Source organism: Pituophis catenifer, unplaced genomic scaffold (assembly GCF_029215685.1).
Source record: "Pituophis catenifer annectens isolate HBS135680 unplaced genomic scaffold, rPitCat1.0.hap2 SCAF_3, whole genome shotgun sequence".
Taxonomy (NCBI): domain Eukaryota; kingdom Metazoa; phylum Chordata; class Lepidosauria; order Squamata; family Colubridae; genus Pituophis; species Pituophis catenifer.
This window is the reverse complement of record NW_027256883.1, coordinates 63,499,989-63,515,542: the sequence shown is the minus strand read 5'-3', so window position 1 is coordinate 63,515,542 and position 15,554 is coordinate 63,499,989. Positions and strand designations below refer to the sequence as shown.

At 39.1% G+C, this 15,554-nt stretch overlaps 1 protein-coding gene across 1 annotated transcript in view; it reads left to right on the top strand.

Annotated features, from left to right (window-relative positions):
- Positions 1–15,554, top strand: part of PARD6G (par-6 family cell polarity regulator gamma) — a 95,883-nt gene that overhangs the window by 23,052 nt on the left and 57,277 nt on the right. Inside the window, exon 2 of the mRNA XM_070942456.1 lies at positions 4,184–4,406. Within this exon, the coding sequence (XP_070798557.1) occupies positions 4,184–4,406 (223 nt within the window). The remainder of the gene's footprint in view (positions 1–4,183; positions 4,407–15,554) is intronic.

Sequence of the window (15,554 nt, the reverse complement as noted above, 5' to 3'; positions counted from 1 at the left end):
CTTGTGAGATATCTCAGGGCTTGATGTTCTTTCCCCTCTTGTTCAACATCTATATAAAAGGTATTAAGATCATCTGCCAGTTGGACATCTGGTATCATCAGTAGAGGAGGAGACATAAATTTAGGAGGTACTGGTAGTTTTCAGAAAGAAGAACATAGGAAAAGATTGAAATCTCTCCTTTCCATGCATGCTGCTTGGGACTTCCACATGCTTGCTTGGGAACAAGGCTTCTTATAACAGAGCCAGAGTATTCTATAATGAGTTTCCCGGCCACAGTAGGGGAAGGGCTAGAAAAAGATGCCATGTTCCTTCAACTTGAGAGAGGACAGTTTCTTTTTCATTACTGGCTCTGCTTTGTTCTGAAGAACACATATGTCCATGGACTCTTCCAGATATTCATGCAACCAGACGTAACTTTTGAGGGGAAGATGTTGCAGAAAGAAGTTCCTAGCAAGAAATATGGACCTTCTAAATGTAAGATCTTATTTTGGGATACAGCTCTGGTATACCTAAAATGCCGAAGGATTTACTGCCCACATTCAACAGGAGAAATGTCTCCTTTATGTCTAGTTTTCTCAAATGTCTCTTCATGCAACTGTCTTTTATGCTCAGAACTGAAAATCCTGCTTGGATTTTGCCAGGAAGAATTTTCCGCTCCTGAGTGGAGAGGCAGTTCAGTAAAGAATGGAGCATGGGGTGAGGCCCTGGAAGACCCACTGTAGGCTGCAAGCGAGTGTCTTTCAGTTCAGGGGCTGAAAGTCCTGCCTGAATTTTGGCAGGGAGGATTTTCAGCTCCTGAGTGAAGTCTCCCAGTGTCCCCCTCCCTCCAAGGCTCCTTACCTGGGACTCCATCTAAATCTTAATCACCCACGAAAACGTTTAATGAGTAAAACTGGGAGTGGTTGAATTGTAGTCATAGCAGTCACCTGGATGTCTTCCTTAATAACAGCTTTGGTCTGGTTCCAATTGAGTTGAGGACTACCTGTATTTGATTATAGAGCCAGTCTTGATTCCGTTAATGTTTGTGTATTGCATTAACTTTGGCAGTGAATTTATTTTTGTATAAGCTGCTTGGCTCTCTTTATTATTGCTGGCACTCAAGTAGTATGAAAATAGACAAGAATTCTGTTTGGGCTAGGATGGGTTGGTCATTTCTGTTTGCTTCTAACTGCAAATCAACCTGACAGTGACAAACACTCAGGAGATTCCTATGACGACAACACGTTGTTTTGGGAAGTAAGCGTATATAAATCTACTTTCTTAGTCACTATTTGTAGCCCTGTTAACCTAAATTACTTTCATCTTATTTTTGCCTTTCCTCCTCTTTCTTTCTTAAGTTGCACTTGAGTTGTTTGCACTAGGTAAGCAGGTCAAAGTAGATTACTGTATTTTCATTGTTTAAAAATTGCACTAATAAGTAGATTAAGTTCCTGTAATGAAGGATTGTCCTGGCTGGTGTCTTAGTGTTGTCTGTGTGATAGGCAAACATTAGAACCTTTTAAATCTACTTAGCATTTGAGTGATAGGAAAGTTCAAAGCAACAGAGAATATAGTTCAGAAAGTAGAGATAAACACCAGCTATGAGATATTCTGTTTGGCACTATACTGAGTAAGGGATGTATCATTGCTGCTCACTAGCCTTTAATTATGGAGAAAAGGATGGAAATAACCTTTCTTCATAAAATAAACAGTTGGGAGCAGTTAAATCAAAAGTATTTGGCCTAAGTCTAAGAATGGTTAACTTATAATTCACAAAGTATTTTGGCACGTAGGGCCTGTGGATATGTTTCAAGTTGATATATGCTTTCTACAAAATCTCTTAATTTATAGATGCTTAAGAGTTGTTTTTCTGCCACATATTTGAGACTTGCATTATCTTTTAATTGTTACACTCACTGATCATTACGTGTCTTAGCTTTTACAAGCTGTGGACTTCGCAGAATCTTTTTTTATTGCTTTCTGGTCTGGGAAATACTCAATGAAAGCTTGCAAACAATTAAACTTCCATGTTTTCTATGATTGCAGTTTAAAATATGTAATAAGAGTTATTTTCACTCTGTGATTTTTTAGGGTATTGAGGTATACTTAATTTCTGATCGCAAAGGGGCCTGCTCTGTTTCTGTTGTTTTGATGTTATGTTTTGGTTTTGTTTATGCAGATATTCCTCTGTTAATCTATAGAATTATGACTCATATACTAATATGGTGTATCGGTTACTTTTTCAATAGTAATTCTGTTTGAATTTTAAGTAAAGAATTTTCCTCTTTATTTAAGAAATATCTTATCCCCAAAGTGTAAGATTGCAATATGCACACCACATTCCTGTTTTTGCTATTATGTCAGTGTGTGTGTCTGTATCAGTTGGGGGGGAGGGGGGAGAGAATGTATCTCTGTGAATGAATGATTTTATTGGACAGAGCATACTTCTTTAGTAGTATCTGCTTTATTATTTTCTTATCTCTATGGTTGGTTTATCTTTATCCTATATTCTTCTAGAGTATTCAGTATGTTTCATGCAACTATTCCCTTTTGTTGAGTCCCCTTAAAATACCACTTAACAACGGAAGTTTCTTGTGTACATCTCTTTTGCCTCAAAGCTTGTATAGTAACTTGCTTCCTCATGGTTGATACCTTTTAACATCCCTGAACAAACTCAAGAGTGCTGTAAGTTGAGGCTCCTTATTGGCTTCTATTAGCTCTTTCAAGTATTTCTGATCAAAACAAAGACTAGTAGTAACTTTCTCATCAACGTTCTTCTTGGTTGTCCTTAAGTTACTCTGATGTTTAAAGCTAGAATGAGCTTTTTCTTAACCATACAGCCATCCTTTCTCATTTTTTTTTCATTAATTTGCCCCAATGTCTCCATTAAGAGTCTGTAGCTCTAGTTGATGAAAACTATATTCCGTGGGAATGTCGTAAACATTGCCCTTTTCGTTGTAGTAGAAAAGTAGTGCATGCTTTGTTATTAGATTGATTCTCTTTAAGGCAGACTAAGAAATAGCCTCATCTTTGGGCAGAAGCATCTGGGCATGATAAAAGGTGATTAATGGATACTGGCATTTATAGCATAGGACTGTGCATCCTTTGAAATGATATGGAACAAAAGCCTTGAATTTGAGGAAACACAGCATTTCGCTGCCTACTCATGTAAGCACCGGGATTTTTGCACATTTCTGCGTGAACATGAAAAAAGGATGTGACTGCTTTAATAAGATGAGTCACTAAAGTTGAGCTTTTTGCAATTTGGGGAAAGACGGCAATGAAATAGCATTTATAAAATCAAACCAGGGTGGCATCACAAGAACAGATTGTTGACATAGGAAGTAGAATACCTAGGGGGAAAGTAGAAGTATTGCAATAAGAGGAAGAAAGTGTGTTGAATATGTTCAGTTGCCTTATTATTTCAAAAAACAATAAAGACAGCATACAAATAAACGTTTTATAAAAGGTATGAAATCATTCTAACAACATTGATCCTGCTTTTGGGGTAAGAGGAGTAAATCCATAAAATTAAGGGAAAAACATTAAGAGAAACTTCTACATTATACTTCATTGTTGGATCTTTGAGTATTAATGTGCAAATCAGTTTAACACTGAATTAATTTTGACATTTTTAGCTGCTCTTTTAAAATCATAAATGTTAATACAGGTAATCCTCAATGAACAACTGCCTTGTTTAGCAACCATTCAAATTACGATGGTGCTGAAAAAAACTAACTTTATGACCACTCCTCAAACTTACGACCATCGCAGTTTCCCTGGAGTCATATGATCTCTACTTGAGCACTTTGCAGTTCACTTACATTTATAAATATTGTAGCATTCCTGCTGTCACGTGATTGCTAATTGTGAGCTTCACAGCTGGCTTCCAACAATCAAAGTCAATACGAAAGCTGGCAGTAAAATCAGGTTATGGTCGCATGAGGTCTCACTTACCGACCATGGGCAAGTTGCTTAATGACCACAGCAAAACCGACATAAGTCTAACATGGTCATGTGATGTTTTATTTAACAACCGCATCGCTTAACAACTTCCATTGTGGTCATTGAGGACTATTTCTAGTACAAAACTCTGCAAAAATATATATGCTGCTTAAGGATAAAAAGGGTAAACAGAGAGCTACATTTGCAGTCCTAAAAATCCTGACACGTGGTCATTTCTCCTTTTTTCCCTTGATCCTAGTTTGGAGCAGAATTTCGAAGATTTTCTCTGGATCGTTTCAAGCCAGGAAAATTCGAAGATTTCTACAAACTTCTCCTTCACATCCACCATATTTCCAACATGGCGGTAATGATAGGCTACGCTGACATCCATGGGGATCTTCTTCCCATTAATAATGATGACAACTTCTTCAAGGCTGTTTCCAGTGCAAACCCATTGCTTAGGATTTTTATCCAAAAACAAGGTGAGTTAAAATGTTGAAAACTTAAATGACTTGATTCAGCTGAAAATAGAATCAGAGGCAGCTACTGGGGGGGTGGGGGAGATCAAGATGGGAGCTGTAACCATGGTCATCATATATACATTTTTACCCTCTCTGTCGCCCCCAGTGAGGTACCCCTGAATAGAGTGCTGTGCTTGATGACTTCCCAGCTAAGAAGCTTTAAATGAGGCAAATAAACTGTAGTTAGGCAAGTGAGAAAAATACATCAGACAAAAGACAGTAGCACGTTAACATTTCTTCATAGCATGCCCTCGGAATAATTAGCATATTTTCCTCATTAATATGGCAAGTGCCATCCTCTTGCTGGTAACTGGCGAGAACTGAGAATCCTTCAGAAATTGTTCCTTTGTATATTTAGAAAGGTGCTTAAAATTGAAACAACCACTAAAGTTTGCAGAATGCTGCTTGCATAAACAAATAACATTGGAAATTACTGTGCTTTGCATTTTATGAAAAACAAGGATAAATTTCGCTGGTATATGATGCCAGAAAAATTATCTAGAATGTGTAAAGATGCTTCAAGTTAATGTTGGAAATATGAAGGGTCATTTTATTATATTTGGTGGACGTGTAAAAAAGCTTTAAAAAAAGATTGGGCTCAAATGTGATTCAGAGGATTTTAAAGATTGGCATTGAGCTGAAACCAGAACCTGGGATTGAGCTATGAAACATTGTTTTTATGTATAAAAACCACAGTGACATTACTGTATGCAGAAAGATAGAAAATTTTGGCAATCACACAATGGAAGAATGGTAGGTGACGATGATAGGACCTGCCAAAATTGCTAAACTGACTTGTTTGATTAGAGAAAAGACAAAATCCACATTTATGGATGACTGGAAACCCCTCATGGACATTTTGCATTAAAAAAAATGAACATGATTTATGGTTTTGATTATTAGACAGGCTAGATTATAGAAAGGAGAGAGTCATTAGGTAATTTTAGAGAGTAATTAAATTATAGTTGTAATTATAAATGCTGTGAAAAAATCAGAAGCAACTTCTTTATATTTTTATTTTTTGCATTTAGATTTTTCTTTTCTTACTTTCTTTTTCTTTTTTTTCCGTCTATTTTAGCTTGTAATAGTTCTTGCTATTGTTAAAATTTTCGGTAACCATTATACATAAGAAAAGAAATAGGGATAGAATTCCGTCTCCTGAGATTGCTTTGTCCTTCTATAGTAACAAAACAGAGATTGTATTTATTTATTTTGTTTTATAATACATGCTACTATTCTGAGAACTTTTGTTCACATACTTTACATTAGGGATCCATGGTGTTCCTGATTTACTTGTCTGATAGATTAGTTTTTATTTTCCTGGGTTAAACATATCAATTACACAAAACTGAATCATGAACCCCTTCTCAAACTGCCTTATTCCGCAGACATTTATGGAACACTGATTTTCTTCCCCTTCATCACCCTCAAGGTCACAGATTTACATAACGCAAAGCAGGTATTGATGGTGGGAGAGGAAGGCTTTACCAAAAAAAAAAAAGGATTAAATAAGGACACCAAGTATTGTGGTGATGCCATTGGAAAAGGACAGGCAGAATTTTGAGATACGTTACATTTGTGGGGAACAAATCAATGCAGTATAAAGTTTAATGTGCTGGACTAGAACAGGGGTGTCTAAGCCTGGCAAATTTAAGACTTGTGTAATTCCCAGAATGCCCCAGCCACCCATGGCTGCTGAGGAATTCTGAGAGTTTAAGTCACCAAGTCTTAAAAGTTGCCAGGTTTGAAGATTTCTGGACTGGGAGATCCAGGTTCTAATCCCATGATGGTGAATGCAGCAGCCTCTTTGTGGGCACGCAAGCTGTCGTCCCAGCTCAGCTCTGCCGCGCATGTGTGCATGCCTCCCACCACCAGCTAGGCTTTGGGTCTCTGATGTGCATGCGTGGGGGGTGGGGCGCACATGGGAAAGCCGCTCGCGCATGCGTGAGGGGCGCCCACGGGTGGGGCTGCATGCATGGGGGCGGGGAGCATGTGTGGGACGCATGCACATTGCATTTTGGGGGTTCAGGCGCACACACGTGCATTTGTGCATGCACATTCACACACACTTTGGGCACTTGGTCTGGAAAAGGTTAGCCATCACTGTTCTAATCCTTCCCTAGAAAAAGAAGCTGGCTGGGTGACTCAAGGTTAGTTACTCTCAGCTCCAAAAGAAGATCAAACTCTGCAACAAGCCAGCAGAAGTGCAAGTCCTCCATGGCATCATGCCCTGATCGATGGTTTTGCCATATGTTCCTAAGTGAACATAGTGCAGACAGTCGCACTCTCCAACCATATAGCAGAAAACACTACAGTTAGAAATAAACTCCTTGTACCCTCCCAAATTAATCTAAAAATGTATTCGACTAAAGATCTATTTCTGGGGCTTTCCCCTCTGGAATTAAGTTATTTGATTCATAGAGATAAAATCTTCATTGTTTTTTGCTAAATAACTGCATTGTTTATTTCAGCTTGCCTACAATGCTGGAAACTGTGGATCCTGATGGTTTTGCATGAGGTTGTTAAAATATATTTTTTAAATGTGACAAGAATAAGGAGGCTTGGGTAGCACAATGTGAGCACCCTTACTTTGATCATCATAGTTCGAAGGAAGTAGAACAGAGGTGTCAACCTGGTGCCCGCGGGCCGGATGCGCCATGTGCAGGCCACGCCCTTCCAGCTCCGCAAAGGGAAAAAACGTCGTGAAACATCACATGATGTGACACCGCGAGTTTGACACCCGTGAAGTAGAATATATGCAGGTAGTGCTCGACTTATAACAGTTCATTTAGTGACCGTTCGAAGTTACAATGGCATGGCATTGGAAGAAGTGACTGACGACCATTTTTCACACTTTTGACCATTGCAGCATCCCCATGATCATGTGATTGACATTTGGATGCTTGATAACTGGTTCATATTTACAACGGTTGCAGTGTCCCGGGGTTATGTGATCATCTTTTCTGACCAGCAAAATCAATGGGGAAGCCAGAATCACTTAACAGCTGGGTTACTAATTTAAAAACTGCAATGATTCACTTAACAAATGTGGCAAGAAAAGTTGTAAAACGGGGCAAAACTCACTTAACAAAGTGGGTCTCGTGGGTCAGCCACGAGTGGGATTTGGGGGTTCTCTGAACTGCACAGAATCTTAGCTAGAGGTTCTCCCGAACCTCTGCAAACCCCCAGAAGCCCACTCCTGGCTACCTGTATAAAGCTATAAGGCTTTTATAAAATTTGAAGATCTGGAAAATATAATTATGTTTCTCTTTCATATTCCCTTACCAGCCATTCTAACAGTACAGTACAGCTGTCGTATTCAGCGTTACTTACTTCCAGTGTAAAACCTATGCTGTATGTTAGACTAGTAGTTATTTGCAAAAGCTTGCCAAGGCTTAACTTTGGACAAAAATGTGTTCCCAAGAAAATAAAAAGACTTTGCTTTCCTCTTGATACCAAATCAAAACATCCCTTTTTCCTCCCAAGAATCTGAACATTTATTTTTCTTTTAAGTGATTTGTTGGCTTGAAAGGTTTTTTTTTTTTTATCTTGGAATTGTACTATAAGATAAATAACACAAGAAGCCAGTGCCCTATCCTGCGATCTTTGGTGGAGAAATACTTGTTATTACACTTAAAGCTGGCTGCACTTAAATGATTAGTTACTTTTTTGTGAATTTTAAGATCAAAGGCTTTAAAGAACTCCAAAGCTCTCAATGGGTGTTTCTTTGCCAATACACGTTGCCTTATTCTATCTGTTGTTGCTTGATACACCAGCAAAGCAGATTGTAGCCAGATTACTATATTGGACCAATATTCTTCTCTTATTTCAGAGTCAAGGGAATACACAGATGTCCTGCTTTAGGGCCTCTCTTTCCTTTCCCCCACCCCACCCAAGGCCCCACCTGTTGTGCAAGCTGAGGCCACTGATGCTCTTAATTGCAATTGAAATAGATACCTTTACGCAGGTGGTGAAGTTGATAGAGGCAACACGCAACACGAGTTTAGATCCTGGCTGAGTTTCATTGGACAACCTTGGGTCCCATTCTTTACATTTAGCCTTTTGTCCTCTGTCTGCATAAAAGGGACAATGTCTTGTCTCTTTATGATTATAAGGAAGGAAATGCTATCTTGCATGAGTCTTGAGGAGAGGAGGAGGAGAAGGAGATGTATCTAAATACAACAGGACATATAGTAAGTGAAGTAACACTGGCTGGATCTGTAAAGAAAGGTTTCTGTGTTTTTCACACACCTTTTTCCCCCAGGAACAATTCAGCAGATTGGAATGCAGAGTCTTCCTCTCTAATTAGTAGGCAGATTTTTCTTCATATTGTCCATAGTGGGAAAAACCCAGATAGCCTAAATTCTGATCTAGATGTCCATTCAATTGCTTTTTTAAAAAGTCATGTGCTTTGCAGATGAGGAAATGATCGTGTATCGTAAGAAGCAGGTACTTAAAACGCTCAAAGCAGCTCTTCTTCACGTTCAAAATGGTTTGAAGCGTTTTGCTTATATCCACCACTTAGGAATACAAGTTGTACTTAGTGTCGTTTCAGTGGCATCTGACACATCACTTGAGGCATTGAGTTTAGAGTCCCTGAAAATCCTTAAATGGCATCCTTGCTTCAATGTGCTCAGTGGAGACCTATGAAATATAGGCTATTTGGCAGACTTTTGATAAGCTATGTGAAATGAGGCAGCAAGATCCTGGTTTTGGATGCATGAGCTGATAGGAAATTAGCACATGGGGTGAAACTCTTTGCACTTTTCTTATATGGTAACCTCCATATGGATTTGTTATTAGCTCCCATGAACGTAAGTTGACTACAGTATTAAACAAGGATATTTTCTTTTGTTTGCTTGCTTGTTTTCGTGGGGATGCTTAGTCCTGCATGACATGCAGCTGTTAGAAGGACCAGCTTATCAGAAGGAGCAAGAGGGCTGGCCTTCCAAGAGATAATTGCCAGTCTTGGACCTTCCCATCCATCTGAAGCTAACCTAACTTCTCTTTGTTCTCTGAGGTGGCAGGCCTGATGGTCAGCGAGATTATTTTGCATCACAAAATGAGATTTGCCAGAACTCATCTGGCAGCTTTAGGACAGTCTCCCCACTTGCTTTGGGCAACTGACTGAAGATAGATAGCAATTAAGACAGTGGAGATAGTTTAATGGACTACCTCTTAGGGCCTGGTTGATTTATTGGCAAGAAGAAAAATGTTTGCTTCTCTCATCAGCTTAAGGGAATATATTTCTGATTAAAGAGTGGTTTATCCCATGCCTGTTAAAAAAGACCCACAGCTTACATTTATTTTAATGTGGTTTGCCTCTGTGTGTAAATTAGAAAAAGAAATAATTTACTAGCAGCAAATCAACATAATTATATGAGAGGAAAGTTTTCATTATTGAACTTTAAATTACACAACTGTCTCTCCAATTAGAGGCAAGGAGCTATTGGTCCTCTAAGAGTTGCTCCACTATAATTCCCAGCTTCTCCAGCCAGGATGTGGCCAACGATGATTCCTGGGATTCTAATTTGCTGGTATCTACTGAACCACCATCCATGCTCAGAACTTCTAGACAATTTAGGAATCCACTTAATATTTCTAGCAGATCTAGAAAAGCACAATTGGGGGCATTTGTCCTATGGGACACCAACAAATCTGCCTGGCATAACTGCAGAGGGTAAGACATTAAGCAGAAGACCAATGGAAAGACATGCTGGAGCCTTGATGAAAAGTCATGAAAAAGGTAACAGATGGGGCAAAAAATACCGTATAGTTGGATCTCTGACTGTAGGACGATTCTGTAATCCTTCATCCAGGGCAAGATCAAAGATGAAGTGCTCCTTCATGTAGATACCAAATAATTTTGGAGAAATCTAAATAAATTATTTTTGACCTCTTTGGGGATAGCTGGTGGTTCTTAAATTTGTGGAACTGTATTTTGGAAAATGTCTAGGAAGATTCTCAAGATACTGAGAATTTTGGAAAGGCTGCTTTAATAAAGTACTGGAAAAGAAGTTGACTATTCAATTATCCAGAATTTTTAGTACCAATAGAAGAAATTTTTAGGATTTGATTTACAGCAAGTTGCTCTGATACTGTTGAGTTGGGAAGCAGCTACATCCGTTGCTTGATCAAGTAGCTTTGGACTTTCAGTTTTATTTTTCTTGATAAATGTGAATCATCAGGAGTTGAGGTCAACTTGAAGACAACTTTATTTTGCTTGATAAAGGCTGTTCCAAGTATACCAGGCCTGGATGAATAAAGCTATTCAAAAGAGGGTGAAATTAGTTGGTTCATCAAGTTATTTCTAGTTAAACTAATGTCCACATTTTAAATAAGAGGAGACATATCCCAAATGTCAAAGTACTGAAGGGAGAGAAGTCTTCCTTAACCTGTTTGAGAACTGTGAAAAAGATAGTTTTGTCTTAGGGTATTTTAAAGTAAGCCTTTATCTCGATTATTTAAATAATGCTACTCTTCTACATTGCCAGCAGTTGGAGCGTTTCTGCTTTGGAGTTCATTTAATTGGGTCCCATTCTTTTACAGCTAAAACTGTAGGAGTCCCTTAATTGTTCTAATAAAGGCATGAATGTGCCTGTTAAAATGTTCCTCTTTCCACAGCCCCTGTCAAAGCCGATTGAAAAGTATAAACAACAGTGGAATGCAGGAGATCTTTAGAGTTTTGACTGCACAAATTCTAGACCATCAATTCTTTTTCTGCCTCTGAATAGCTAAGATGATTATTCAGGAATTCTGTTTTTTCCATGCTTCAGAAACACAGCCCACTCCTTGACTGAGAATCAAACAAAAAGTATTTACTTGGGGATTTATTTCTGTGTGCCTCCATTTTATTTTTGGTTTCCTTTTAGAAAGTTAAGTTAGAAAAATGCATTTGCCACTCAATCCTGCAACAGTTTTGTTGGGGGATGAGGGTGGGAGGGGTTCCCTTTGTGTCGGCCTACAAAGCTGTCTTAGAGAATCAAGACATTTCTATTCAGTAACAAAAATAATTTAGCAACACTAAAGGTATGTGTAGAGAAGGGGGAAGAAGTAATGATTGCAGACATTGGGACATAAAGATTTGAATTGTCACAGAATTGGTATGCGGTGGGAAAACTGAAGGTTATCTAGATTCTTTCCCAAATTGCATTTTCTCCTACCCCCACCCTCACACACACCCAAATGTTATTTCGGTCTCCAACCTTATTATACTAGCGGTAACTTCTGCTGAGAAAAGTAACCGGAGAGGTGAGTAGAGAGAAAGGGCTCTTGTATTTGAAATCAACCTTGTAAGGACTTTGCTACATTCTGTTTTCATCATTGGCTCTGCCTGAGATTTAATTAGCCTTTAGGGTTGTTTTCTCAACTTGGATGAGGTTAGGAACAGAAGTGACAGTTGGTTCGGTAGTGTAATTGTAGGCTAGAAGAGTGGGAGACTATCTGTTTTTCTCAATTGTGCTTGAGCTTAATGGGATATTAGGAGATTGATCTTTGTTTACTTGAAGATTTATTGATTAAGCTGACAACATCATTTTAAAAAAATCTTACTGATAGTTTGTGATTTAGTTCCTAAATATAGACAATAAACACTTCTTGAGCAGACATTTAGACAAGTCTTGAAAAGGGAGTTTTCAGTAATTGGCTAAATAAAAGACAACTTTGCCTTTTTAGAATGGTGGATAAAATAGTCCAAGCTTAGAGATGCTTATGATTGCTACTGATTTATGAAGGTGTCATAAAGCAGTTCCTGATAGTGTTTAATAAGAGAAACGCGGTGGCTCAGTGGTAAGACGCTGAGCATGTCGATCAAAAGGTCGGCAGTTCAGCGGTTCAAATCCCCAGTGCCTTGTAACGTAATGGGGTAAACTCCCGTTACTTGTCCCAGCTTCTGCCAAAATAGCAGTTCGAAAGCACGTAAAAAATGCAAGTAGAAAAATAGGGACCACCTTTGATGGGAAGGTAACAGCATTCCGTGTGCCTTTGGCGTTTAGTCATGCCGGCCACATGACCATGGAGACGTCTTTGGACAGCACTGGCTCTTCAGCTTTGAAACGGAGATGAGCACCGCCCCCTAGAGTCGGGAACGACTAGCACATATGTGCGAGGGGAACCTTTACCTTAAAAACGAGGGATACTAAGTGCAACAAAGGAACATTGGAAAATCATCACAGCTTGTGGGCTGATAACCTCAATCAACGTTTCTTTATACAGCACAGAATACTCACCAGAAGCTTTTATGATGGCAGTAGTTTTTCAACCATTATCAGGGGGATGTTGTGTAGAGCTCACTCCATTTTTTTTGACTAACAATTTCAGTGGGATGTCTTACCTATCTTTCACGTGATAAGAAATGAGTCACTGAATAGGTAAAATGTGTTATCATTTATTATTTAGAATGGTTGATACAAGTTCAGCTCTATTTAATAGTCAGTCCTAAGCAGCTAGATTCTTATCTATAGACTGTTGCCAAACACAGCCTGAGTCTGTGAGATGCTGGCATTGAAGAAATGGGTTTTCCTGATTCTGCTGTTTGCCTATCTTAAGATTGCAAGCAGATAAAACTTCATAGCCATGCCTCCATTCTCAAGCGATAGTCTCCTTTGATCCCTCTGTGTGTGTCTGTGTGCACACACAAGCGCTATTCATCTTGACATATTAGGATACACAAAAGTGGCAGACAATTTTCTCCCCAATTTACTTTATGAAAATGTTTTAGCTGGAGCCTTCTGTGTTCGCAGCCTTCTGTGTCTCCCAGAGAAGAATAATTACTGCCTGGCTTAAGCCAGCATTTCATAACTGGGCAGGCTGTTATTCCTGTCAGGCTGCTGAGTCAGGTTCACTGAATTATTTATTTATTTTGTTTGGTTGGGGAGGGGTGGAGGAGAAGAAGGAGGGGTGTTTGTAAAGGGCCTGAGAAATACGTTTTTGTTACCTGCTGGGATAGTTTGAATCGGCTATAACCCCTTTGCTGTCTGGCTTCTTTTGTGATAGAGAAAAGAAAAGAAAAGAAAAGAAAAGAAACCATTTCTTTGGCGTGTTGGCAAAAACATCTCTGGAATTATAGCCATGAGAACTGTTGAAAGAAGCCTAAGTTGAATAACGTGTCATTTTGCCAATGGGTTATTTTCGGTGGCTTCAATTACATTCTTGCTTCTCCCTCCCCCTCAACCGCATGGGTGCCGCGTAAATGGTAGGCTGAGTTGCAGTTGCAAAGCCACTAAATGAATAAACCCTCTTTGGAGAGAAAGAACACGTCCTCCTCCCCTCCTCTCCTTTCTCCCTCCTCTGCCCCCCACCCGCCCCCACCCATTTTCTTTTAAAGATCCTGCTTTGCTTTTCCTCATAATATAAATATCCTTGGTCTGGGATATTTTGCCTTGAGAGTAGCCACAGGAAGTTTCCCTTGGAAGAGGAGTTGGGAGAGAGGTTGGCCTTTTCAGTGTGGCTTCAGAGGAAAACTATGAATTTGTTTAACACTGGATTTGCGTTGTACTTTTCACAGCCTCAGAGGGATGCTTCTAGCAGCATCCAACTTTTGCACCATTTACCTGCATCAGGGAAATGGGAAGGAAGGAAGATGGTGCAACCTTAAAATAGTTCACAATTAAAACAAACAAAAAAAAACCCCACCAAACAAACCTAAACCTCTATTCCCCTCCCCCTCTGAACCAGACATCTTTTGAACCAGTCTGACTAAAGGTTTATATATAAATTTTTTTTGTGTGAATGGCAAAGATTTTCAGTGTCTGACTTCTGTTTGAGAAGTAGCCAGCAATGACTAACATCCCTTAATCCAATTTATTAAGGATTTCCTCTCTTTAAAAAGCAGCACATTGTTTTTGTGTCCTGTGTTTATCTCTTCTCAGCAAATAGAGAAGGGGAGAGAGCTATAAAAACAAAAATTTCTTCCATCCATCTATCCATCTATCTATTCATCCATCCATCCATCCATCCATTCGTGTTGTACAAGTACTGGGTTTCTTTTCTGCCATCATCACTATCCTTTTGTAAATGAGATATAGCCTAAATAGGAAATTTCAGCAGATTCTCTGCTCTTTCCATCTGCTTTTTCTTTCAACTACTTTCCAAAATTATCTCCGTAGGATCAGGTATAGACACAAAAGCATGCAACTTTCCTTTTCTTTATTAGATTTCTGCTGTTTGATTTTTTAAAATAAAATTGCTATCTATATAAATAAAAGCATCCTTGTAGCAGACACTCAAAACAAAAGTTCCTTGTCTACTAGAAGAAAACAGACAGACAGACAGACACATAGATCAGGTCAGAAGCTGATCTCTGTTTCTCATAAACATACCCATTGCCTGAGAATAATGGAATTTGCAGTTTGACACCCATGGAGAGCACCAAGTTGAAGAAGCTGGAGTAAGATATCTGTCTAGACCTGTGTTTGTCAACCTTAAGAATTTTAAGGTGATTCATAATTCAATTCCCGAAATTCCCTAGCTCACACATCTTAAAAGTTCACTAGGTTGAGAAACACGGTCTAGAACAGGGGTCTCCAACCTTGGCAACTTTAAGCCTGAAGGACTTTAAGCCAGCTGGGGAATTTTGGGAGTTGAAGTCCTCCAGCCTTAAAGTTGCCAAGGTTGGAGACCCCTGGTCTAGAAAGACATGTTGAGATGGGACTTTCACACAGCGGTTCTATTTGTACCTCAGTGGATAACTGCAGAAGGTAGTTCTGATCGACAATTGTTTATTGCGTTGACATTTATACAGTAAGTTCCTGCAAGACCCCTACTTTCTTCCCCCAGTCCCAATGACTATGAACCTGCTAGAGATATTTAGATGAAGTGTGAAAGTGATCATGCCCAGTTACGTAATATTTTGGATATGGGTCAATAAGAGGTCATTTTTGACAGAAAGGCAACGTTGTGGGTACATGATGGTTCTTCTATTATACTGTAGATCAGAAGTAAGTTTTCTCTAAAAGAACAAACATTGAAACATTCCTTAATTTGTGACTCTGGAAGAATAAATGACTTTTGGGGAATAACCTGAGCTAGCCAGAGATAACCTGCCTTTTGCTGATCTCTCCATATTGACTCGTGCAGAATGCAAGGCTCCCTTTGAAAAATTGGTGGAAA